This window comes from Epinephelus lanceolatus, chromosome 5 (genome assembly GCF_041903045.1).
Source record: "Epinephelus lanceolatus isolate andai-2023 chromosome 5, ASM4190304v1, whole genome shotgun sequence".
Taxonomy (NCBI): Eukaryota; Metazoa; Chordata; class Actinopteri; order Perciformes; family Serranidae; genus Epinephelus; species Epinephelus lanceolatus.
This window is the reverse complement of record NC_135738.1, coordinates 17039774-17065773: the sequence shown is the minus strand read 5'-3', so window position 1 is coordinate 17065773 and position 26000 is coordinate 17039774. Positions and strand designations below refer to the sequence as shown.

General features: G+C 41.3%; 1 protein-coding gene across 3 annotated transcripts; it reads right to left on the bottom strand.

Moving 5' to 3' along the window:
• Positions 1-938: 938 nt before the first annotated feature.
• On the bottom strand, positions 939-25837 carry LOC117262854 (FYVE, RhoGEF and PH domain-containing protein 6-like). 3 transcript variants are annotated; one of them, XM_033636016.2, is made up of 21 exons: positions 25627-25837; positions 21592-23518; positions 15159-15297; positions 14777-14844; positions 14184-14214; positions 9720-9871; positions 7552-7708; positions 7322-7409; positions 6728-6778; positions 6548-6606; positions 6388-6459; positions 4973-5041; positions 4589-4672; positions 4396-4475; positions 4152-4254; positions 2691-2837; positions 2388-2493; positions 2123-2217; positions 1918-2046; positions 1668-1807; positions 939-1579 (listed from the first exon to the last, which is right to left on the bottom strand). In XM_033636016.2, exons 1-21 carry the CDS (start codon positions 25637-25639, stop codon positions 1543-1545), a joined length of 3747 nt encoding a protein of 1248 aa, XP_033491907.2. In that variant the 5' UTR covers positions 25640-25837; the 3' UTR covers positions 939-1542. The 3 variants fall into 3 exon arrangements, with proteins under 3 accessions (XP_033491907.2, XP_078023907.1, XP_078023906.1); XM_078167781.1 differs by having other exon boundaries at positions 14777-14838; XM_078167780.1 differs by having other exon boundaries at positions 15159-15294.
• Positions 25838-26000: the final 163 nt, after the last annotated feature.

Here is a 26000-nt window from a genome sequence, read left to right as displayed (position 1 = left end):
AGAGGTGCCAGGTTTCAGGAGCAATATAAACAGCGAGCAGATACTAAATGTAAAATGCTGCCTCAGAGGCTTTTCCACCCTAACCAGAGTACAGTACTCTGGATAAAACTATAAATACTTACTGTGGTCATATTTAAGGATGTTGAACATTGTGCAAAATATTGTCAACCAGCAGCTTCAGTACAAAAGAATCTGTATCAGACTTCTATCTTAAAACAATATGGATAGAACACTGCTGCTGAGGCACTGAAAAAACTTCAGCTTTCCTTTGTGTATTTTAATTTTTATTCATTTATAAATATATTCATATTAGTAAAATAATAAAAAAGAAATATATATATATATATATATATATATATATATATATATATATATATATATATATATATATATATATATATATATATATATATATATTATTGTAACAATGTTTCCTTATTCAAAGCCAAGTCATATTTACAATGCCAAAACTTAAGGGTGTTGCAGAGAATCCCTTAGGAATTTTCCTTGGTTAAGAAGAAAATGTTAAGTACAGTAACTACAGTTTTCATGATTTGTTTGCTTGCCCTCAAAGCTTGTGATACCTAAAGTCTCTTGTGCAATAGTTTAACTAACTTTAAGGGATTTCTGAAGTATGAGCCCAAGATAAGGAGAAAACTTAAAATACTTTGTGAAAAATTTAACGAAACCCGAGGGAGATAACATGTTTTGTACAACTGATTTTATTTTTTAAGAGAACCTTAACCCGAAGGAAAATCTTAAGGTGTTATGTGCAGCCAGCTGCAGGCGATTTACCTCTAATGTATTTCAGTTACAGTGGGCTATAATGTGTGTTAAGGGAAATTTCCCCATTTCCTGACTATTAAAACATTGCTTTTCCACCATTTTAATGTGTAGCCCAATTATTTGTTTCCTCAACAGATTACCATGACAAAAAGCACAGTAAAACAAAAATTTATTACAGTGACAATTTAAATAACAAAAGAGAGATTCATGGAAATTTGATTACATTTCCTTTACAACTGTCTATTTACAGAAGATATGTGAGTAAGGATATCATCTATGTACAGCTATTTGAGATATACATTATGGTACAGTTATGTCCAAACAGTGAACATTCGATTTGTTTTTAACTCTAAAAGTTACTGAGTAAATGTGGATCGAAATGTTATTACAGTATTCATTTGGGCTTTTATCAACAATTTGTGCTACAGAGATCCAAGCAGGTTTAAAAAAATAATTAAATATAACAAAAAAAAGTCTAAAATAGCTACAATGATTCAGGTATATGATTTTTAACTTGCAGCTAAAACTGCATGAATCCTGGTGGAAATGATTCATGTTAAACAAAATTAACACGGCTAATTCACACTGTTAAACAATGTAAAAGGTCACTACGGTATGTCTGATGAGAGCAATAAAATAATATATTTGGATGTTTCAGTGCAGGTAACGCGGTGTCTCCAGATGCTTTTTGCAGAATTCAGAGAGCACTGAGGTAAAACAGTTCATTGAACAGCTCCACACGGCTGCGTACCGACGTTAAAGCACTGTGGCTTCTTTGAATGAGTCGATCCACCTGTTAAAAAACAAATAAGGATTGTTTTTAGTATTGTTATTGCCATCACCATATGCAACAATAAGTGGCACCGTTCTTCATACTGTACCTCTGTGCTGTTTGGACGTCATCGGCTTTAAAAATGTAGTAAAGCGTGTTTTTGTGGTAAAGCTTAAACTGTAGCTTCTGCGATGAATCAACTTTTAAGACGAACCCCAACAGGGGCTGACTCTCTAAGGCTGCAACATCCTGCAGGAAACACAATAAAAGACTGGCGTTAGATGGACATACAATAAATTCCCTTTGGTTTAATTGTATCATGACACAGGGCTTTCACAGATACAGGTAGGAGAGCTCACCTCGCTTGCAGCGTACGTATACAGGACCTTGTCTTTGATGACAAACCACAGCCTCTTCCCCTGCTTCTTGTTGCCCTTTGACCTCTGCAGATACCCACTCATGGAGGAGTTGTCTGTGCTCGCCGTCACCTGAAACAAACATCTGATTAGAAATCAGGTTGTTATCACTGACAGTGCGTCTTGATCATGACACAGCATCAGTCACCTCTTTGAGTGCTGCCGGTATCTTCTTCTGCTTCCTGGAGAAAGCAAAGGTAGATCTGCTTCCAGGAGATACAGCTGCTGATAGAGCCTGTTCACCTGATGAACACAAACATGGAACATGCAGTTATTCAATACAGAGAAAATACAATATGCGGAGTCTAAACCACGCTGATGTTTCAGCCTACAACAACATGATATGAGATAAATATGAGGATGACTGTGTTTGGATCAGACTTCAAAGAATGATAGGAGGAAGCCAGACTTACATTTCTGCTGCTGGAGAACAGGGAAACACTGGTCACACACTCGTGCTAACTGGTTCTTCAGGTACTCAAGACAGTATTTGTTGGAGGAACAAGACTGGCACACCACCTGATGGCATGATATAAGCATAAAATATGTTATTCTTCTCATCATTTTACAACATTAATGATTTTCAAGGCGCTTTGCTGCTCTAATTTTAATCATTTAGTAGTTTTTTTAAGTTTAAATTTTTGATGAAGAATATTTCAGAAATTACATTTGTTTTTGAAGGTAGAAGCTTTTTCTTCCACTTTCTGTCGCCTTACCTTTCCACATGCACGGCAGTGGTGTCGCCTCCACGTCAGGGTGAACTCACAGGTGCAGATCATACACATGGTGGTCCGCGGGTCGGGGATCCATATGGGGGCTTTGGATCCCAAAGGAGCACCGTCACCAGAATCCCTCAGCTCTACCTGGAGGTTACAGTCATCGCTCACACCAGTGTTCGTTTACATTTTCTTCATACTTCATACTTTTCCAGACTTCTCCATAGATTTTTCAGACCATATTTAGTAACTGAGTACTAACAGTCAGCCCTCTGTAAACTTGCACTTCCCAATTGTGAGTAGGCAAACAAATAAATACACAAATACATATGTATGGTGTTTGTAGCCTTGTATATTCACTGTGTCTATGGAAATAACGTTGACGGCAGCAATAAAGATATGGTTTCCTTACACAGAAAAGACACTCCATTTACTTTTCTAATAACTAGATAACTCATAAATGTTAAGGCAAGTTTGATATTTCCTTTAATTTGGTCCATGGACTGTATAAAACAGTGGACGTAGCTACCGTGACGTCATCCATTGGTTTATGGACTAGTGTTTTTTGCCGTTATTTCAACCATCTTAGTTTTTTGGAGCCAGAAGTGACCATATTTGGATGAGCTGATGACCAGTGAAGGAGCGAGGGATGGTCCTGACTGAGAAGCTGAGGGCACCTGTCATTCAAGTGGCCCTGTCCTTAAATATGAGTAACTTTAAGCCCTAATAAAATGTTAACGGGTGAGTTATATAAAAATTCACCCCTGTACAGTTGTCACTAATGTTCAAATTATATAGAGACCAAAACAGTTTTTGTACCAGGCTATAAATATGTTTATTCTGCTGTGAAGTCTGGCATTTTAACATCAGGATCTATGGGGATTGACTCTGTTTTGAAGCCAGCCTCATGTGGCCATTCTGGGAACTGCACGTTTTGGCACTTCGACATTGGCTTCATTATTCTGCCTCGGAGACTGAAGCTTGATTTGGTCCCGGATGGCCGTATTTGAGCTACAAAGCACTTGGGGCAGAGCTGTTTTGCAAACTGTGATGTACAGGCATAAAAGCAGTTCTCTGTAGGAGTGTGTGATCAGTCGCACATCCTACTTCTTGCCTTGATTTTGAGGACATCAAGATCACTCTGGCCCTGCTTCCTCACAATGTGGTGTACACTTTGGCTTCCTGCTCCAAATGTCTTGAAAAACACTCTGGGTATGATCAGTTTACTTTTAGATATCCTGAATTTTATATTTTAGGAAACAGAGGGGGGCAACATTTTTCCATACTTATCCTGAATCTAAATGACTCAAATCAAATTCAATACTTTATACCATACTGCATTAAAAACCCTGTCATACACACACACTATAAAACAGACTTTATATTCATCACTATCACACAGGCTCACACACTAGAAACAGGAAATGTACGAGGTTTACTTTCTCCAAGTTGTTATCTCACCTCTTCTGTAGGCTTGCCAGATATAAAACTGATCTTCTTTCTGGTGTATTCACTGATCGCCGTGGAAATAGCCTCGAGCCACTCATCTCGCTCTGTGGCCGAACTGCAGAGAGAAAACACAGTGTGAATACACACCTACACATTATTCACTGACCTTTGCACTGCAGGGAGAAACACAGGACGACTGGTATGAAACAACACGTTCTTAAGTTACCAGGAGATATCTTTGGTTTCTGATCATTACCTCGCTGAGAGGATGAAGGAGCGCTCCACGCTCTCAATCTTCAGCTCGTTCTGATAGGCCTCCTGGCTTGGCTTGCTAACCTGTAATTATTTTCATTGTGAGCGGTGATGGCAGCGTATAACATGTCCTGGGATAATAAGATATATGTGAGAAGAGATGAGGAGTGTAAGGAAATATGGGGTGAAGTTCTCACCTTCATCCCAGCCAGAGACAACATGTTGTTGAACTTGTACTGGCCTGACTGCACAGGAGTGGTGTACAGCAACGTGTCGTTAAACTGAAGGAGGAAAACCAAAGACACTTTTTTACTTTCTGTTCATTCTGTCTTTTCTTTTTTTTTAACTGATTTATTTGTTCATCTTATAAGAACAGTACACTGAAATTTAGCGAACATAGATAACACTTTTTTTCTTTTTCTTTTATACAACGAGGAAAATGAGGATCTCTCTGACCGCACGTAGGTAGGAGAGTGTGCAGTACCTTAGCGTAGGCAGATTACACAGTCACTGCAGCATTACTCTGATTATGTTGTATAAGAATGAAATAAGAGAAGGAACAGGTAAGTGTTTTACTGTACCAGGAAGAACATTCGGGGCTGCATGACTTTCCTAGACAGCTTCATCAGGATTCCCTCTTTCAGGAAGATCTGGAGCACAAAAATGTCATGAGATCACACTAAGTCATGTCTGTTGTCGTACATGGGTATTTCCTCACTCGTGAACTTAAAAATGTCTGTCTTAAACTAAAGCACTATATCACAAGTACTGAGGTAGAAAAAAACATTTGCCTGATAGAAAGAGTGTAGTAGTTGTGCTGATGTGGTTTCCAGTTAATTATAGTAATTATCACATAATTGCACTTAATCATAGCGACAAGAAGCTTTAGATTTTATGGATTAAAACATATAATAGTATAGTATCACTCAACATACAACACACAACTCTTATTTATATACAAATTAATTGTATTAATTGGTTAAATGATTGAGTTTTGGGTTCATTTTTAACCTTGAAAACAGGACCTTGAAGACCTCGAGATGAGATTGTTTTGTCAAATGCTACTTTCAAGCCCAAGCATGTACTCTGTAATTTACTTTTAAACTGACATGGTCTGGATGTCATTCTAGTAAAAGAATCATGGAAATTCAAGCATGTACTATTTCATGATAACTGGGCAAACTTAATCTTCAGAGGAAGATTGTGCAATAAAATTGATAGTTTCAGAACAGTAACTAAATGGAACTTGAAGTGAAATTCTCAACTTTCTTAATTATCTTATTTAATCTGAAATATGTAATATTTATGCATAATAAAAAAATACATTCGAAAAACTCAACAGCAATGTCTCTTTCCAGAAATCATGACCTGGTTACTCAAGATAATCCACAGAACTTGCTGTGAGCAGTTTGATGTAGGAACTATTTTCTCTCTACCAAACTACACCTGCCAACCGTATTGTTGCGCAGAAGGAAGCGTGCATCTACTCATGGACGAGAGGCTCGTGCTTCCGACAGCGAGAGATGTAAACATTAATGGCGTCCTCCTTGGTTGAGCTGTAACTTTAGCTAGCTCAGTGGTGCTAGGTGAGCTAGCAGTGGATGCACACTTGCTTCTGTGCAGTGATACAGTTGGTGAGTGTAGTACAGTAAAGGAAAAACGTTCTGACATTAAACTGCTCATAAAAAGGTCTGTGGATTATCTTGAGTAACCAGGTCATGATTTCTGTAAAGAGCAACATTGCTGCTGAGTTTTCAAATGTATTTTTTTTGGCGCTTTGAGCACCACAAGCTGAGTGCCATCTAGTTCCATTATATCGGAGAGAAGGCAGACATCTCTCCGGCTGATATCTCCAACACTCTGCAACTCACACCAAAACAATCTCGGCTGATAAACAGCACTACAGGTAAGAGGAAAAATGTGTTTTTCATTTTTGAGTGAACTATGCCTTTAATGTAGCAAAATCTAATGAAGGTATATTAATAAAAGATCTTACCCGCCCAGGTTGGACTATCTCATGGTGGCCGTTCAGACTGCACTGCACCTGGATCAGCTTCTGGAAGTTATCCTGAGAGGAAAAAAATGGACATCAGCAACCCGTACAAAGTATTTTAAACACATTAGTATAATGTGCCTGATGTCTTGTTGGCTCTCACCCCTTGTTTCATGATGTCATTGGCATGATTGGCCACCTCTTTCACTATGGCGAGGGCAGCTGAGCGGATAGAGATGCGAAAAGGTGTTAATTACATATACATGACTAACAATGTTTCCATTTCACTGACACCATCAGGTGAGTTTACAGTATACAGATGTAAAAAGGCCCCTTGCTATACCTTGTGTGTCCTTGTAATCATCAGAGTCTTCAGACAGGTTTTTCAAATAGTCTGAAACACAGTTAGAAACAAGAGTCAGGGCCAGGAGTGCAAACTACTTTGTACGCTGGGTTACAAGTGCTTAGTGTTGTACTGTAAATTCCTGGAATGTAATCTAAAATTAAAATCCTGGATAAAAAGGTCTGCAGGTGCTTACATAATACAATTACACAACAGTGACGTGACAAACATTCTTCATATTTTGGTCCCGAGGGATCGACCCTGATCCATTAGACTCATGAATCACTAAGCTCACTCATGTTAAAGCTGGTGTTATGTCACCAAACCTGATTTGGGCTGCACTTCAAAAATCTTATTATATGAGGATTGAAGGAGCAAGACAGAAATTCCAAAGTGATTTTGTTTCTCTGGACAGCAGAGGGCAGTGTGATCCCAAAAATGAGGCACGAGTCAAACATGCAAAGTTTATGAGCTCATAACTGCAATTAAATGATGTTTGGAATTAAATAAAGCTTGACTTTGACTTTCAGATATGTGTCAAGAAATTAAACTGAACATTTTAATGCAGTCAAACTGACTCGTTTGCAGATATACCTGTGAGCAGCAGCTGATACTGAGGAATCCTCTGCACAGGCTTCAAGAGGTAATGCTTCAGAGCCAAGTTGGCACAGCGTGGACTGGCCTTGGACAAAAAAAAAATTGTGTCACATCACAAATGACACAATTTTCAGGAACAAACTCACACATCATAAACAATGACACGTCAATGACCCAACAGACACACTCCCTGTGACACAGAAAACAGGTCAAGCAAGCCTCGTTACCTCGAACTCCCGTACCACTGCGCCAAACGCTGGGTTCTTCTTACTCTGCTCTTCCAGTAGAGCCACATTCTTGTCAAACTCGCGGATGTATGTGGAGTACATCTTCAGATAGGGCCCTTTCTTCACGAAAATGTCTGCCAGCCGGGCATTCTCTTCCCTGTACACAGAATAAAGTTGCATGAGTTAAACCAGGCACTGTGAAACCTGCTTGAGAAAGTATGTTTAATTAAGCTGTACAATGTGATGAATTATTCTTGTAGGAATAATAATAACATAAACACATAGTGTGTATATACCAATCAGCCACAACATTAAATCTGTGACAGATGAAGTGAATAAGATTGATCATCTTATCACAGTGCGACATTCTGCTGGGAAACCTTGGGTCCTGGCATTCATGTGGATGCTCCAAACACTGTTGCAGATCAACATGCCCTAAAAGCCACGCCACCACCCAAGCAGGACAATGCGCCAACTCACTGCTCAGGAATGGTCCAAGGAATGCGCCAACAAGCTCAAGGCCTCAACCTGTTCTCAGATTTCCCAGACCCGATCTGATTGGACATCTGTAAGAGTCAGTACCTTAATTCACAACCCACAGGACTCAAAGGACGCACAGGACACCCCCAGGGGTCATGTGTCTATGCCTCGACACATCAGAGCCACGTCCAACCCAACAAGGCCCCACCGTGGCTCGGGGAAGCCTATGGGGTAACAGTTCATCCCATGCTCAATCAGATTGGTATCTGGGAAATCTGGAGGCCACGTTGACGCCTTGAGCTCTTAGTCACATTCCTCGGGCCATTCCTGAACAGTTTTTTGCAGTGTGGCATAGTGCATTGTTCTGCTCGGGGGCCACTGCCACTGGGGAGCGCGGTTGTAATGATGGGGCGTACTTGGTCTGTAACAGGGTTCAGGTGGGTGGAGTGCGTCAAGTGGCATCCCCAAGAATGCCAGGACCAAAGGTTTCCCAGCAGAACATTGTATCGTGACAAGATAATCAATGATAGTCACTTCACCCGCCATTGGTTTTAATGTTTGGGCTGATCGGTGCACATACAAGATTTCTCTTAAACAGACCTCAACTATCCAGCCCAAACCATGAGAAACAGCCCCAGACCCAAAGTACACACAACTAGAGGAGCACTCTAAGAGTTCACACCTCTGCCAAGGCCAATAGTCTTGTATGTATGCAAATCTAAAAGCACAACCACTATATATGTCTGGATGCATTTTCAAAACTACTAGAATAGGTCAAAATATGGTTTTGACTAACTAAAGTGTCATCATCTCAGCTTACTTATTACCTACTTATTTATTATTTAACCTTTATCTAACCAGGAAGTCCCATTGAGATTGAAAATCTCCTTTACAATAGAGACCTGGCCGAGGTAGCAGCCAATCAAAACACATTTAAAAAGCAACACATACAACATATAATACAAAAGTCCACAATAAAACGACATCTGTTCAAACATAGTGGCCTCTCGTAATAGCTCTGGTGGAGTTCATTACAGACAGTTCACATTTGGATACAAGAGTATAATTAGTTGCGTCATATGTGTGTATTTACGTTTCCACAGCCACACTTTAGTTTGAGTGTTACAACTGCGGCGGTGGTACAGTTGTACCAGTTCTCCCATGAGACACTGTCCCTAAGTGCTCCATAGCAACTGGTTTCTGTTTGTGGTTTGAGCGGTTACCTGTGTAACCTACCCCAGAGGATTACTGGTACCTATGAAAGTGGATTGTGATATGGAGTCATTGCATTTCTTATTGGCCATGCTTTATCACTATTGAACTTAACTATCATCTACTGGATTTCAAAATGTATGACTTTTATTCTGCCAAGGCTAAATGCCTTAACTGTTTAGAAAAGAGGACAATATTTTGGGTATCTGCCCTGTGATTCAGAACCACTCCCAAATTTAACGGGCTCTTCTTTGGCCTATGCTACAGCCATCCAAGTTTCATGACACTTGGTCCAGTAGTTTTCCCTGTATTACTGCTTACAAACAAGCAAACAAACCTGACCAAAAACATAACCTCCCAGGTAAACATGGGGACAGGGGCCTCCATAAACCTTTGGCCATATGTTGCTGTTTCAGCCAGTAATACTGATCTGTGCACACAAGCGTAAAAACACTTCTTTCAGGATTTTGTCGTACCATTTGGCCACTCTCTGCTTCAGCTCTCTGAGCAGGTCCTGGTTGAGTTCATAGAGCTGTGGGAGGTAGTACAGGATCTGGTTGAGGAGACGCTCCTCTATCACAGGCTTCCCACTCTGACGGGACGCTGTGGACGCTGCATCACGGAAGTCCTGCAGGTCAGATAGTCACACAGATAAAGAGTCAGATGATCAAATACAGGAACTCAGGCACACAGGGGAAAACCCAGTGTGTGTGTGTGTGTGTGTGTGTGTGTGTGCATCTGTGTGTGTCAAATGTTAAACTAGTTCTTTTAGATTTGCATGAAAACGCAGTGCATTAGTATATATCGACAATTAAGATGCTTGTTCCCCAAAATAACTCTACAAACCAGAGAAGCTCCAGAAGATACATGAAGAGAAGCAGTGCTGACCCATGACCTACACACACACACACACACACACACCTGACTCGCATTAAGCATTTGTAAATTTCCACAATACCATGAATCAGGACTAAAATAAAAAGGAGAGCTGGAGGGTGCTGCTTCTGCTTCTTTTTCTGATGATGTGGAGTTTTTTTTTGTGGTTTATGAGGACACATGGCAAATAAAACTGCTTACAGACTGAGTGCCCAGTGGAGCGCTCCTGTGGTTAACATGTGTGATCTGACGGCGGAGGAGGTGCGTCATGTGGAAGAGGATTTGGCAGGGAATTAGAAAAAAAAACTGGGTGATTCACGAGATAAGAAAAGATTACAATGCAGACACGACTGAATCAGCAGTGAATGAATATTTTTTGATAAGAGCGGAGCGGACAACAACAGGGCTGAGGAGAAGCTGCGGTTCAGTTTGGGTGATTTTCATTTTTTTCTTAAAGCTCCCGCACTTCTGTGTAACTTCTTTGAACTTAGTTTATGAAGCAGTTGACATTTTAGAGACAATATGTTTTCACCTGACAGCGACAGTACACAGAGCATCACGGAAAATATGGCTCGACTGATAACTCAGATAAAAATACACAACAAATGGCATGTGGCGTTATCATAAATCAGTCGGTGGAGAGCTGGCGGAGTGCCTGGTGAAGATGGAGAATGAACAAATACTAAGTCACCTCTACATACTTCTGAACTTGGTGTGACTGATCCTCATTAATGGACTCCATTCCTCTACAGCCTACAGAGACCCGAGCACTTCCTGTCTGAGCTCCGCAGTGAGGAGTCATTGTTTATGAGTCAGTCCCACTACAATCTTGTTTTGAGACTTTTGTCTCTCCAAACATCTGCTCACACTCATCCTTTTTTTGGGAAAATAAAGAGATGGAAAAATACAAAAAGGACTTTAACTTTGAGGTGAAGTTACACTGCAAACACAAAAGGGGGTCATGTTAGGTATAGGTGTAGATTTCAGGGCCCCTTAATTTGCCCCCCTTAATATTTAGAACATGTACATTTAGCCCTCACAATAAAAACATTAAAGTAGCAGAGGACATTTGTTTAGTCAAATTTTAAGACATTTACACCATAAACTGATGTAGAAAAGGCACAAACTGTATAAAAATTCACCAGAATGCAGAAAATTAAGTGCTCGACGCTCAAATTTTTCTGGCGGAGGATCTCTAAACCCCTCATTTCATACATGTATGTGTCCCCCCTCAGTGTTGAAACAAAACCTATGCATTTTATATTATTAAGTGGCATGACGGTTAGCTGTATTGCCAGCCCTCTGTATATGAGATACATCTAATCCCTGTCGGTAGCTCAATTAATCCAACTTCTTATATGTCCAACTTTTAAGTTTTAATTGTCGTTCATATTGAACACGTCAAACCACCAATTGCGACTTGATGTGTCATTGTCCGCCGCTGCAACAAGTGTCATCATCATCCTGCAGCAAGAATCTATGGAGGAAGGGTGCTTATTTCCTGTCTGTTTATTATTCTAGGGGCCGTACGTATTTAAACCCAGCAAGCAACAAACCGCTTGTCCAAGTAAGCTAGGTCCAAATACCACCATAGACCCTATACCCTGGTGAAAAGTCAGGACAGTATGGAGGTATGAAAAAACAGAAACCACCCAACCCTTGTAGGAACTACCGTCTTTCTTCTGAGCTACACCCACTAACCGTATCAATGCACAGAAGGAAGTGTGCAACAACTGATAACTCACCAAGCACCACTGAGCTAGCCAATGTTACAGCTGAGCCAAGGAGAACGCCATTAATGTTTACATGTCATGCTGCCATGAGCACAAGCCTCTCGTCTATGAGTAGATGCACACTTCCTTCTGTGCAGTGATATGGTTGGTGGGTGTAGTTCGGTAGAAAGAAAATACATTAAACTACATTAAACTGCTCACAACAAGGTCTGTGGATTATCTTGAGTAACCAGGTCATGATTTCTGGACATTGCTGCTGAGTTTTACATTGAATTTCTTTTGGCACTTTGAGCACCACAAGCCGAGTGTCATTTATCTCTACGGCTGATATCTCCAACACTCAGCTACTCACACCAAAATTATCTAGACTGATAAACAGCACTAAAGATAACAGGAAGGAGTATTTTTGATTTTGTGGTGAACTGTCCCTCTAAAAGTTGGTTGGCGTTATTCTGATCTGACAATAGACACAAATACTTCTGTCACCCTACAGTGTATTTCCTAACGTTGTTTCTCAAATATATCCTGAGGGAAAGTACAGCACAGAAACCAGACCATCATATCATTTTGTTGGCTTGGATCGGTTACAGCTTAAATTTCTCCAAACATCACAAGGAGACAACAGGAGTCCACTGAAGTCCAGAGTGTAGTGTTACTGTCAGATCACATGAGAAAGTCTGGGGGAAACAGGGAGGAATGTGAGCTGTGCGGTTGAGACTGAGGGGAGTTAGGTTGTACACACAGTCGTCTCCTGCATGGGGTGTGCCCTAGTGGCGAGCATAATTAAACACATATGGAGAATGTGGGCTCACACAGCAGACGAGCACTAGATAAAACATATAGAGAGATGAAGTACAGCTTTCTCAACAGTACGTCGGGTGGCTCGCTGAGTATGTTCAGATAAGGGTGGCTGTTTTTTTTTTGTAAAACCATTTAATATCATTGTTTGTTCAATATTTGTTTTTTAGGGTCCTTTAACAAACATCATTTCTCATGTGGCTGATTTCTATTCTCTTAAAAAGACATTTAAATTTGGCTCAACGTCAATATGGAGTTTGATCTCTAACTATGTTTTTCCCACTTAAGAGGTTAAATAGTCCAGTGTGTAGGATTTAGGGGGATATATTGGCAGAAATGGAATATAATAAGTCGGTTTTCTTTAGTGTATAATCACCTGAAAATGAGAATCATTATGATTTTGTTACCTTAGAATGAGCTGTTTATATCTACATAGGGAGCAGGTCCTCATCCACAGAGCCTGCCATGTTGCACTGCCACATTTCTACAGTAGCCCAGAATGGACAAACTAAAGAGTGGCTCTAGATAGGGCCATTCATGTTTTTATGTTTTCACGCTGGACACCATAGTTAGCCGCCCCTCCATGACAAGCAGCATCAGTCTGTTTTTTAAAAATGTGAAACTGCTTTATTCAGTGTTTTTACTGGTTTAAATCACCAGGTCAGTTTCTTTTTTGGAGAGGAAGAGACCTCTGCGGAAAATTTGGCTCTTGTTAGAAACCTACTGAAAGTCTGGATCTTAAGTTATCAGAGAGAAATAGGGGTCATAAACATGCCGCGTTTTTTGCTCCCTCTCATCCATTGTTTTTTAATGTAGATGCATGGCAGGTGGTCTCAAACAGGAGAGCAACATCATCACAACACCCACGCGTTGCTGAGCACCTTTTTTTTTTGGGGCACAATGACTGCATCCTGAAATAAACTGAGTTCAGCTTTTGAAACGCAGCAGCGCACACCACGTGCCATATGACAAGGACCAACCAATCACAGCTGACAGATACCTTTCCCTTCCTCTGTAAATATCAGTCTGTGATCATTCAGAGTTGGTTACTGTCGCTTGGTAATCTCAGATGCGACCTGCCGCTGCGCTCTTGAAAGCTGGTACAGAAAAAGCACCAGAGTAGTGCCCAGCATCTGACCTTGAAACATTGATGTGTAATGTGAAACTGCTTTATTCAGTGTTTTTACCCATTTAAATCACCAGGTCCGTTTGTTTTGGAGAGGAAGAGTCCTCTGCGGATGATTCAGCTCCCGGTAAAAACCACCTGAGCAATTAACACTGAAGGAATTCTAACTGGGAAAAGTTTCAGCTGGCTGCAGTCTGCAATCCTCACCACTAGATGTCACTAAATCCCCCTAAATCTTACACATTGTTCCTTTAAAATAGCTTTTAATATAAAATTTCAGTATGGACAAATTTCTCCTCCCACTTCCCAACTCTATAACACCTGCCTCTGCTCTTCTCACGACAAACATGAGGCCTGTTTTGGTGTGAAGCAAATAACAGATAAGGGTGATGTCTCAGGGTACTTACAACATGAAGCAGCTTGAGGACATCAACAAACCTAGAAAAACAAACAACAGGGGACGTTTAAGAAGTTATAATGGATAGGTTTAGTAATAGAGAAAGTAAAGAGTTGCTTCCCCAAATGTTTAGTTTGTTTTTTGTTTCTTTGTCAAGGTTTTGAGACATGTCTCTCCTGAAAACAATGGGGGTGTATTAAATTTTGTCTGTGGTGCTCAAAGCATAAAGACATTACATTAAAAATTCAGCACCACGTCTATCCAAAAACAATGTCCTTTTGATAACAGACAGACCGTGTTTTATGTTTGCATTTAATACCATGTGTTGATAGCAACGTATGTTTTGGATTCAGAGTAATGTGAACAAAATGAGATGCTGCTGTAAAAATCTTAAACATCATTTTCCAATGTTCTGGGCGCCACAAACGACATTCCTTTCACCACAAATGTTTAGGGTGGAGGCAGAAACCTCAAAACCTGGGCAAGTAAAACAAAACTATCTCTATGGCTACACACTCCAACATGTAAGTGGATGGGGGGTTTTTTTCATAATTTGAGGGATCCAAAAAAAACACCTAAAGGAAAACAAAGTCAGACTCTTACACACTCTCAGAGCTCATGATTTCTGTGGCAATGTGTTGAATCTTGCTCTTCTTCTTTCCACTCTGCATCTAACAAAACAAGGTAGAAAGACACAGACTTTGAATAACAATGCACCATAATAAATCACAGCAAAACTACTCACAGCAGATACACACTGTGAATCACAATATATTCAGGTAGAATTTCTATCAGATACAGCCTGTGCCTGATGTAAAGGTCAATGAAAAAAGTCAAAAGAGTCAAGAGGAAGAAAAGTTCTTCCCCATACAACCAAAAAAAAAACAATGTTATCGCTGAAACCTTGCAGAGGACAAACCCCGTGAGGTGAATCCAGGAAGTATTTCTGACTGAGATCATAAATTTAACAGTGTCTGCTTCTCACCGCGCTCTCCTCTGGCTGCTCAGGGTCGCCTTTACTTGAGATGGAGCTGCTGTCGGCCTCGTCGTCTGAGGTGTTGGCCAAGATGTCATCATCAGAGGGGGCATCATCCAGGGGTGTCACCTCCTCATCGACAGAGCTTCTATCAAAAGGAGCAGGGTGTTGGGGTCAGGGGAGAGTAGAGTCAGGTGTAACAGTTTGAGCACACCACTGTACAGATGTTTAAGACACACAGACGCAGTTGTAGACATTTTTTAACTAGAGTTGTACGTCTCCCTGAACCAGTCAAGTTACATTTATGTCTGTCCAGACTCAAATGTAGCCATGACAGTTGACAATGCTTGAAATATGTATGATGCTGCAAAGCCGCTACAAATTCTAAAACATAGATGCTTCACACACATCTTCCCCCAGCAGCACAGATGATCTATACAATCAGCAGCACAATTTTAAAGTGGACACCCAGGATTAGTGTCACTAATTTGGTATCTGACCAAAGGTCTCCCCTTCTGTTCCTGAGTTAATTAATGGCCAGAAAAGAGTTTTTGCAGAATATTATGATGTCACAGTAAAGTTAACCTTTAACCTTTTGGATATAAAATGTCATCACTTCCTCATTTTATCCTCTTACACATTTCTGTTAAATTTTGTCATGTTTAGTCTATGAATTCTTGAGTTATGACCAAAAACGTAGGTGGCACAGTGATGCAGTGGTTAGCATTGTGGCCTCACAGCAAGCATGGGTTTCTGGTTTCTGGGTGGAGGGTTCAAACCCCAGGGTGGTGGTGTTCTCCCTGTGTCACTGTGAGTTTTCTCCAGGTCCGTAGGTGTGAATGTGAGTGTGAATAGGCCTGTTTCCACCACAGGAACTTCGGGGTAATTTTACAGGGCCGGGGCCGTTGGTGCGTGTCTCCACCGCAGGAACCACCCCCGAAGGACAGAGTTACGGAACTTTTACAGGGGCTAAACAAGTCCCTGCCTCAGGGTAGGTACTCAGAACGGCCCCGAAAGACTCCTGGCTGGGGCTTGGGGATTACTTGGTGCTGATTGGATATACTCAAGGAGGGATGTGATGTCAACAGAAAGCAACAAAATAGCTGACATTTTTAAAACTCAGCAGACGAGGGTTAGCTCGTTCATATAGCTTCCGCCGCCATGTAAAAAAACTCACTAAATGGCCCGTGAAAAAAATATTTTTTCCAGCGGATATCTTAGTTACAACATGATTGAGCTAGAAAAGCAGTTTTGTGTTGATATGTGTGGTATTTATTCAGTTTTGGGAAATCACGATGTCTAGAGAGCATCAGTGGCTGCAGCTGACAGGGACAGCTAACAGCAGCAGCAAAGCTAACATCAGGACATCATCTGTTAAAAGCCTCCCATTGTCGGGTACGACATGAAACTACTCCAGTTAACTCAGTCATGTTGTAACTGAGACGTCCGCTGGAAAAAATATTTTTTTCACGGGCCATTTAGTGAGTTATTACAGACACTGCTATCGGCTAACGGCGTCCCTACGTCGCCCCGGTAAAAACGGTCGTGCAACGATTACATCACATCCAGAGCCCATAACTTTGCAGGAACCTTCCTCAGAGGAGTCTCAGTGGAGACACGGCGGTTGAGAGGGCTGAGCGAGAGGACGTTCCTGTAGTAGTTCCTGCCCCCCAAAAAGTACTAGGAACTTCTTCAGTGGAAACGGGCCTAATGGTTGTCTGTCTCTATGTGTCAGCCCTGTGATAGTCTGGCGACCTGTCCAGGGTGTACCCTGCCTCTCGCCTAATGTCAGCTGGGATAGACTTCAGCCCACCGCGACCCCTAATAGGATAAGCGATTACGGAAAATGAATGGCCAAAAACATGTTTTGCGCATAAACTGTATTGATAATGGACATAGCTATCATCACATTATCCACTGGTTTGTGGACTGCCATTTCAAAGCCTCGAGTTCGGCATTTCGGCCATCACCATCTTGTCTTTTTGGAGCCGGAGGTGACCATATTTGGACGAGAGGTTGGAACTGTAGAGGAGCGAGGGGTGGATTTGACCGTCTGACAGCAGCGACGCCTCACAGAGAGTTTGTCACTCAAGCAACTCTTCCATTATATATGTGTAACTTTGGGCCTCAATAAAATGCAAACGGGTGAGTTAAACAAAATTTCACCCCCTGTACAGTTGACATATATATTGAAATTAGCTGTAGAGACCAAAACTCATTTTTGTACCACGCTGTAAAGATGTTTATTTCTGCTGTAAAGTTGGGCATTTTAACATGGGGGTCTATGGGGATTGACTGGAGCCAGCCTCAAGTGGTCATTTGAGGAACTGCAGCTTTTGGCACTTCCACATTAGCTTTACTTTTCAGGCCTTGGAGGTTGCTGCTTGGTTTTGTGAGGTCACTGTGACCTTTGACCACAAAAATGTAATCAGTTCATTTGTGCCAAAATGTAAGAACTTTCCTCAAGTTTTAGCACTGAATCACAGATTTGACGATCTTTACAGTCTTGTAACTAAAAAAAATCATGTTAAAATCAGTTCTTGTTGATGCGTTCAATGACGTCTTTTAAACTGCATGTCCTGTTTTCTTTTTTTGTTTGTCATTTTGTTTTGGTTTTTTTTATGTTTTTTGTGTATGTGTGTGTGTGTGTGTGTGTGCTTTGTTGTATTTTATGTAGCCTTGTGTAACATCTTGGCCAAGGGACTACAGATGGAAAATAGCCTTTTGGCTAATTCTGGCATTTTTATACCATGTGTATTTATTAATTTGCACTGTCCCTTCTTAAATAAACTAAACTAAACTTTGTGTTTTGGATGTATCGCATTCACGAGAATGAGAAATACGAGGTCACAAAAAAATTCAATCAGTTGATTGTTGAGTCCAAGTTGACAACTAGAAAACATGTCTCTCAGCTGTCACCACTGTTGAGGCATAAAAAACAGTGAATACAGCAGGTGCTGACCACGTCATTTACATGCCACATGATTAATATAGAAAGTGAGGATGTTATTTATAGAAGAGGGTAAACAAGATGAGGTTTGAAATAAAGCACCTGTGTCAGCACATAATCTGAAGGAGAAAACTGTCAGTCCAGCAGTGCTCAAACATTTCCTGCTCTGATCGAGTGGGAGTCATAGAAAAAAAGAACACACAGGAAAGGGAGCACTTGACACAACCGGAACAAACATTCAGTGATAACCATCATCACGGTCACATGACACTAGCCTCGGTCCAGCTGCCGGCCTCGGGGTCAGGTCACAGAGCATTATAGTTCGGCTAAACACTGCCATGTCCAACAGAAACAACTGCAAACCCCCAATCATCACACACACACAGCTTTAAATGACTACATGTGAACCGCTAAGAGTGAGCTGCACCACAGAGAAGCTACATATCTAAAATGCCACTATTCCCAGAGGGAGCATTACATGTGAAACAACAGCTCCTCCCTGAACAAAACTGCAGAAGAAGAAATGGGCCAAGGCTGAGCAGCCAACCCAATAAGCCGGAGTCTGTGGGTCTAACACTCTGTGGCATGTTTACAATAGCTGCTGCATTGAGCTGTGACTGGTCTCTGTTTGTGAGCCGCTCTTTTTAACATGTGATTGTTGCACAGTTTGAGCTAAAGAGGGGCGACACGCTAAGCTGTGCCAAGCCGAGTGTACAGTTACACAAACCATAATCCTATTTTCTCAACTGACTTCTGCTCACTGCTCATTCACAATGCAACATATGACTTCTTTGCATAAAAGGATGATTACATACATAACTACCAAGAATTTAAACACGATAGAAGTTTAACTGAGCCAATTAAGCATCACACTGGCTCTTCTTGCCAAACAAGAGCTAACAGGGCTCAACAGTAACGGTTACCAGGAGGTTGTTGGCAACCATTTTGAGAAACTGGCAACCAATCATTTGCCTTTAGTTGTCAGGAGTGGCAACCAAAGGAAACAGCACAACATGCCCCAAAATATAAATACATTTATAATATTTGAGACAAGTGGTTCCCAACTGGTCCAGCCACAGGGTCCAGATTTCTCCTTAGTCATTAGTTCAAGGTTCACACAGTTTAATACATGTGACACATTACACACATTACACCTGTGTCGCCAGGTTGTCGAGTTAGTTTGTTGTCTCTGTAAAGTAGCTTTCCGTAAGTCACTCACTCTACAGCAGTAAACTGCGCTAAAAATAAAATCTCTGTGAAAATCTGACATGTTTGAGAGTCACTTGCGGTCCATTCAGAAGGTACCTGTGACCCACTTTTGACCCCCGACCCATCAGTTAGAAACCACTGACCTAGATATTGCTGTTGCAGTGTGAAATGGAAACAGACATCGCTGCATGTGCGTTGGCGCATCTTGTCTAGTGTTGTTCCAGTACTGATAACCAGTATCATGAGTTGCTCTGATATTGCCTAAAATGCTGGATCAGGTATCGGCGAATATGCGGGTCTATGCACTGATGTGAAACCACATAATGTGCGAATAATTTTAAACGCTGATTCACACGAGGATAAAGTTGTGCTGCACAGCCACTGACAACTACTGTTTTAAAGCAGCAAAGCAGAAGTGATTTCCAGTAAACAGTGTGACGCTAGCTGTTCCATTTGGCAATGTTATACACTGGAAACTCCCACCACTTTACGGCAGTGGTTCCCAACTGGTGGGTTGCAGTCAAAAAGCGGGTCATGGTTCCATTCTGAATGGACCACAAGTGACTCTGAAACTTGTCAAGTTTGTAAAAAACACACTTTATTTTTTTAAGTACAGTGAAGTTCTGGCACAGAGCTTTTATTTTGAAGTGCTGTTTCTGTACTGTAAAATAAGTGACTAATAGATTGCTACTTGACAGAGACAGTAAGTATGATGCTAAATGTATCAAACTGTGGACCTTAAGCTTAATCTGGACCCCGTGGCTGGACCAGTTGGGAACCACTGCTTTACGGTTTATTTTAAGCTATGTCGTACAACATTGATAGCAACCATTTCACAACCATACAGGGTTAATAGTATACAATTGTTGATGGGTTTTAAGGCAGTGGTATCAGTTTGGTACCCGGTATTGTCCAATGTGCAAGTTCAGGTATCAGAATCGATATTGGGAAGGAAAATATCGTATCAGATCATCTCTAATTTAGTCGTGTTTGCACATGCATCTGTTTTGGAGACAATGGTTAAGCTAATTAAGTTGTTTGACTGTAGGTTGAAAAGTTTGACTTACCCGTTAACATCACAAACAAATGTGCAAATTGATTCAAGTGTTAAAGTGCTGTATGAAACGAAAAAATACAAAGGTCATTTTAGGTTACTGTTATAAAGCTTTCAAACATTATTTAGCTGCCTGACATATAATTGCCTGGTATCTTAATTATTCCAAACATAAGGTGAATAAAAACATCAAACATATTTTTAGTTTCGGCAATCCGAAAGCTGATGCCTGATTGCCAAGCTGGCAAGCAATTCTAAAAGCTAGTGTCGAGCCCTGGCTAACGCAGATATTTTAGCTTTTTTACTGAGCATTTTGAGCATTCAAAATCAAATTCAAATTGCTAAAAGAACTTGTATGAACTGTTAACAGTCTGTGTATTATGCAGAGTAACAAGAACATGTTTTTTGGAAACATACACTGCTTTCTAAGAATGTTTTTTTTTTTTCATTGTTTTGAGCGACAAATCTATCACCTCCATTGTATTCAACTGTCTGTCTGCATGCCTTGATAACACTGGAGGTGTGTCATCAGTGCCCTCTTAGCCTCAATTAAAAAAATACACACACACATTCTTGCCTTCTAGGCCAAAGTTTGCATAAGTATTTCCTCTGATTATGACTTGCGGCATGAAAAAAATGATGGGAGTCATTTTAATTATTAGGTCAACCCACAATCCATCAACACCTGAGTGGCTGATCACATGTGCCATCGTACTAGTATCACCACGTCAGACTCACCAGACAGGAATCTGCAACAAAAGACACAATGCGACGCGCTGCTTTGTGATCCGCCCTTTTTACAAACGATACACAGTCACCCTCTGTAATGAACTAGACCTATTGCTGGCGGCGTCCTCTCCTAGTATCCATTATGCAGTGTTCAAAATCTGTTTTTATATTTATAAGTTTTTAGTTGTTTTCTTTTTAAAGGAACATTTTAGATACATAATCTTATCCTGTCTTGTTGTGATGCTGAGGGCTCAGAGGTACAGCATTTTGTTTGTTTTTATGTCTGCAAGTACACACAAATTGATGATAAACTAAATCTTGAATACCTTGAAACCCTGGGAGTCTTGAAAATCTTTTACAGATTAATGTTTTTAGGAGGCCTACGGTGTTTGCCTGCACTCCTTTCATTAAATAAGGGAAATCAACTTATATATTCATAGATGAGATCACATATGAGGTACTGAGAGAAACAAGACAGACATGAAAGTATCATAATCTACCTCTCATAGTCTGTTGGTGTCTGACAATGTTGGTGCTCAGTGTTCGTCTCAAAGGACATATACGGCTCCTGCTCCTCATAAATGCCCTCGTCGTTATACATCGAGTTCTGCCAGGCCGTAGGCTGCGAGATGGAGGTCCGAGGGGACGCCACATTCACGTTCATGTAGTCTGGTATCTCCTCATAGTGAGGCATGTTCTCGTAGTAAACACCTTGGTCCGTTCCAAGAGAAAACTCATCTCCGTCCACACTTTGCTCAACTCCGAGCAGCGGGCAGGAGAATTTACGCGGCGCCCTGAGATGCTCGTGGAAGTCCTCACATCCGTTTTCGTCCATGCTTTGTTCGTTCTCATTCGCAGTGCAGTCTGAGCTCTGGCCTCCTTTCGCTTTCAGCTTGGGAAGCATCTTCACAGAGAGCTTCAAGTCCAGCAGTTTTCGGAAAGAGTTCCTTTTCTGTCCTTCAGATCGTTGCAGGTCAGCACCAGAGAACGACTTGGCTCTCTGTTTGCTGGAGCGAGAAGGTTTGACGATTCCAGGTGTTGAGAGTTTTTTGTTTATTTTCTCGTCTGGAGGCGAAGGCAGCTCCCTCATCACACGTTCCTTCAAAACGCAGTCTTCTTTAGAAAGTTCCTGCCTCTTCTCATCACCTCCTGATTTCCACTCGTCTCTCTCCTCAGATGATTCCTTCCTCTGCATCCATGCCATCGGGCTGCTGTGTCTCTGGGGCTTCTTCGGAGCTACTTTGACCACCTTGTCCTCTGCTGCCACAGCGATGGCAGGAGGCTCCGGTTGATCAAGCGAACAGCCTGATGGAGGACTATGTGTGAAGTCACTGTACACCGCCTCCTCATCATCACGCGTTCCTTCCCTCTCCCTCTCCCTCTCTTCATCCTCCTTGTCGACCGATACCTCCATCTCCTGGATGCTGTTGTCCCACCCCAGGTCTTCCTCCTCCACATCCTTTGGGAGCGTCTGAGGAGCAGAGGTTGGTGCTTTTTCAGGTGCAGACAGTAAAGGCTTTTTCCTGGGCGGAGGCGCCGGCTGAGTGCAGGCTCGTCTCGCTGATAGAAAACTTGGTGGCTTGTTTCCAGCAGGTACACTGACAGACGGCGATGAGCTGCCCTTCCCCTCTGATGACACCTTCACCTCACTGACGTTCATTTCCCTCCCTTCCTGGCTCACAATCTCCTCACTCTCCTCCTCCACCTTTTCCTGACGGACCAGCACAGGCGTCCTGGGTTTCCGTGGTACAGGGACAGGGATGGGTTTCCTCAAAGCTGCTGGGACGGGTTTAGTCTGGGGTGCACGAGGTATCTGCTCCGAGCCAAGAGCATCTTCCTCTGGTCCTCGCCCAGGTGCACTCTGAGGGATCACGTTACCATTTGCCTCATCGCTCCAAGTTCTGTGGGGAAGGGTTGGTCTAACGGTGACGTCAGGGCCTGATGTGTTGAGATTTCTGTCTACAGTTTCTTGAAGAGGTTTATGGTTTGTGAGGTGAGCATTAGTGGAAGTGTTCGTCACTTTGCACTTGTCGGTTTTCTCTTGAGATGTAGGGAGAAGCTTTCTGTTTGTGTTCCTGATGCACATGCAGTTTTCTTGGCTACACAGACATATAGGAATAATATAATCCCAGTCCGGCTTTTTGTTCTCTTGCTGTGTTGCATTTTGGGAGTTGAGAAGACCTTTGAGCCGCGGGGTTTCTCTCACAGATGTTTGAAGGAGGCTCTTTGAAGCCAGTGGTTTGGATTCCACAGCAGTGGTGAGTTTGGAGAGGCAGGGTTTGGGGGCCAGCGCTGGTTTAACCTTCCTCTGTGTGCCAGGAGACGGGAGCGAGAGGCGGCTGTCTCTTCTGGGGGTTGACGGAGACAGTCCTGGCCTCTGGGGCTGGGCCAGCTTTGGTTTTGGGGCCAAGGGTGGCTTTTGCATGCCTGAGGAGAGAAAAACAAATGAGACACACTTCAGAATTTGTGTAAAGTTATCTCAGATTTGAATCTGAAACACATCAATAAAGATTACGATATAATCTGGCTCAATAAAAACACACACTCTGAATATCCAGATGGTGTGTTTAATGCATTTTCAGTAAACGCACAGATGTTGCCTGAGTGGTCGTTTACTCTTTAACTCTTTGGCTCTGCAGCACTCATCCTAACCTAGTGACAGCTTAGTGTGAAACTGCTGTAAAGGACTAAACCACCTCCACAGGGGGTTCAAATATCACATGGCTTATGTTTGCCACTCCACACAACAGCACTGTAATCCGGCTAATGGTGCGTGTCAACAGGCAGAGAAAGAGGAGGAGGAGCAGATGGGAGGTGAAGAGTGGGAGGCAAATGGTAGAAGGGGGGTGCAGGGACTGGGGACAGAGTCATGCAAACTGGTACATCTGGCTTAACTGGTGTCCTGAAATCTTTTGTGGTGGACCAAACAATAACACGCTGACCTTCTGACAGGGACAGATGTTGTGTTGTTTTCCCTCAGCACATATTTCCTCACTCAGTAAACCACAGGTTACTAACACATCTAGAGATCTACAAAAACATCCTCATGAAGTTTGATTCTGGGAACAATCAACAACTGATGGACTGACAGATAAATGAGTGAGATACGTCTCAAATACCATAATACACTGATTGATACACGCACATAGCGGTAGGATGCAAGTACATTTACTGAAGTACTGTACTTAAGTACAAGTACGAGGTACTTTTATTTTACTTGACCATTTCAAATTCATGCCACATTCTGCTTCTGCTCCATTACACTACAACTATTTGATAACTTTAGTAACTTTACAAGTGAAGATTTTTGCACACGAACCATATGACAATATACAAGTGCAGCTGAAACGATTAGTCGACTGATTAGAAAAATAACTAGCAAATATTTTAATACTCTTTCAAGTCATTTTTCATGTAAAATCATGTGGTTTTGGATATTCAAATATGAGGACTTGCTACTTGACTAATTCAATTTATTTAAACATTTTCCTGATTTTACTTACATATTTTTACGTAACCCTTTGAAACCTGAGCAAATTGGCTTAATTTCTTACAAAAAAAAAACCACTGAAAAAAGGCAACAAGCAACTTAATGAGAAATTAGTTAAATATCAGCAAAATATGTGAAAAAAAGTGAAAATTAGCACAAAAAAGGTAAGTAAAACAACAAATTAAGAAAAGACCTAAAAAAAGTGGTTAAAATAAAACAGAATAAAAAAATAAATAAATAAACAATAAAATAAAATAAAATAAAATAAATATAAATACTAAAAAATTAGTGGCATAAAATAAAAATAATAAATATAATAATACAGTTAATATAATAATAGGCCTATATATATACTTCGTCTATAAGATTTATTGGCATGACATTTCTTTGTGTTGCCAAAGCACAATTACAATTTAAACAGTGAAAATTAAAAAAAAAAAAATTAACAATGCAAATAAAAAAAAAAAAAACTTTTAATAATTTCTTGCAATTAAGAGGGCATGTTATGCCAAATTGCTGATTGCCTCTTTTTCAAGAAATCAAACCAATGTGCTCAGATACCAAAGATTTAAATATTTGTGAAAGGTGTCTAAAGGCAGCACAAGAAAAGTGATGTCACTCCACATTTCAAAGGGTTAAGTCACAGTGTCAAAGCAGAACTTCTACTAGTAACAGAGTACTCTATTTCACAGTGGTATTAGTACTTTAACTTTAGTAAATAATCTGAGCACTTCCTCCACCTTTTCATGCACACACATAGTTTTATGTCTTCTTGTGGTTTTTTTTATTCTTAATCCGTTAACACACCAGCTTGTTGAGCTGTTTAACATTTCAAAGCACAACCAGAGGCTGCAGATCAGTTTCATCTTGACGCCCTACAGTTATGAATCTGTTGCTTCTCCCTGATGTTTATCTGCCTTACCCCCTGAGAAACAAACATAACTAAACATAACTGTTTCCATCGCAGTTTAACACCTTCTGATTAATAGTTCATGTCGCCAGCTGTGAGCTCGCAGACACCAACAGATCTCTGGCAATCACTTACCTGAGCTCATCATCGCTTCACTCACTTCAGTCCAGTTTTGTGGATTCAGTGAAGCGGAAACAAACCATCCTGGGTGTCCGGGTACATTTCAAGACTCGATCCAGTCCAAAGAAGTTGTCTTTCAAGAAATATATAAGTGTTGTCAGTGTTTCTTCGCCCAGCACATGTGATCCTGCTGCTACAGTCTCACCGGAGCCGCACTGACTGGCTGCCAGCTACATTAACCACACTGCTTCCTTTTTGTTTCCATAAACACTCCACTAGGGGTCCTCAGGGGCCACAAACTGTCATGTCAACCAAAACACAACTCTCAAGTATAATTAACTGTAACATTAACCAAGTCAGAGGAGCGTAAGAGAAAATCCTGAGCACTC

What these genes read in the sequence shown, in the direction of transcription:
- LOC117262854 (XM_033636016.2), bottom strand. An exon ending in ACACCAACAGACTATGAGAG is followed by an intron (nt 15,298 to 21,591) that starts GTAGATTATGAT and finishes TCCTTTTGATAG; the next exon opens with AAGCTCTGTCGATGAGGAGG. An exon ending in TCCTTCATCCTCTCAGCGAG is followed by an intron (nt 4,255 to 4,395) that starts GTAATGATCAGA and finishes TTCTCTCTGCAG; the next exon opens with TTCGGCCACAGAGCGAGATG.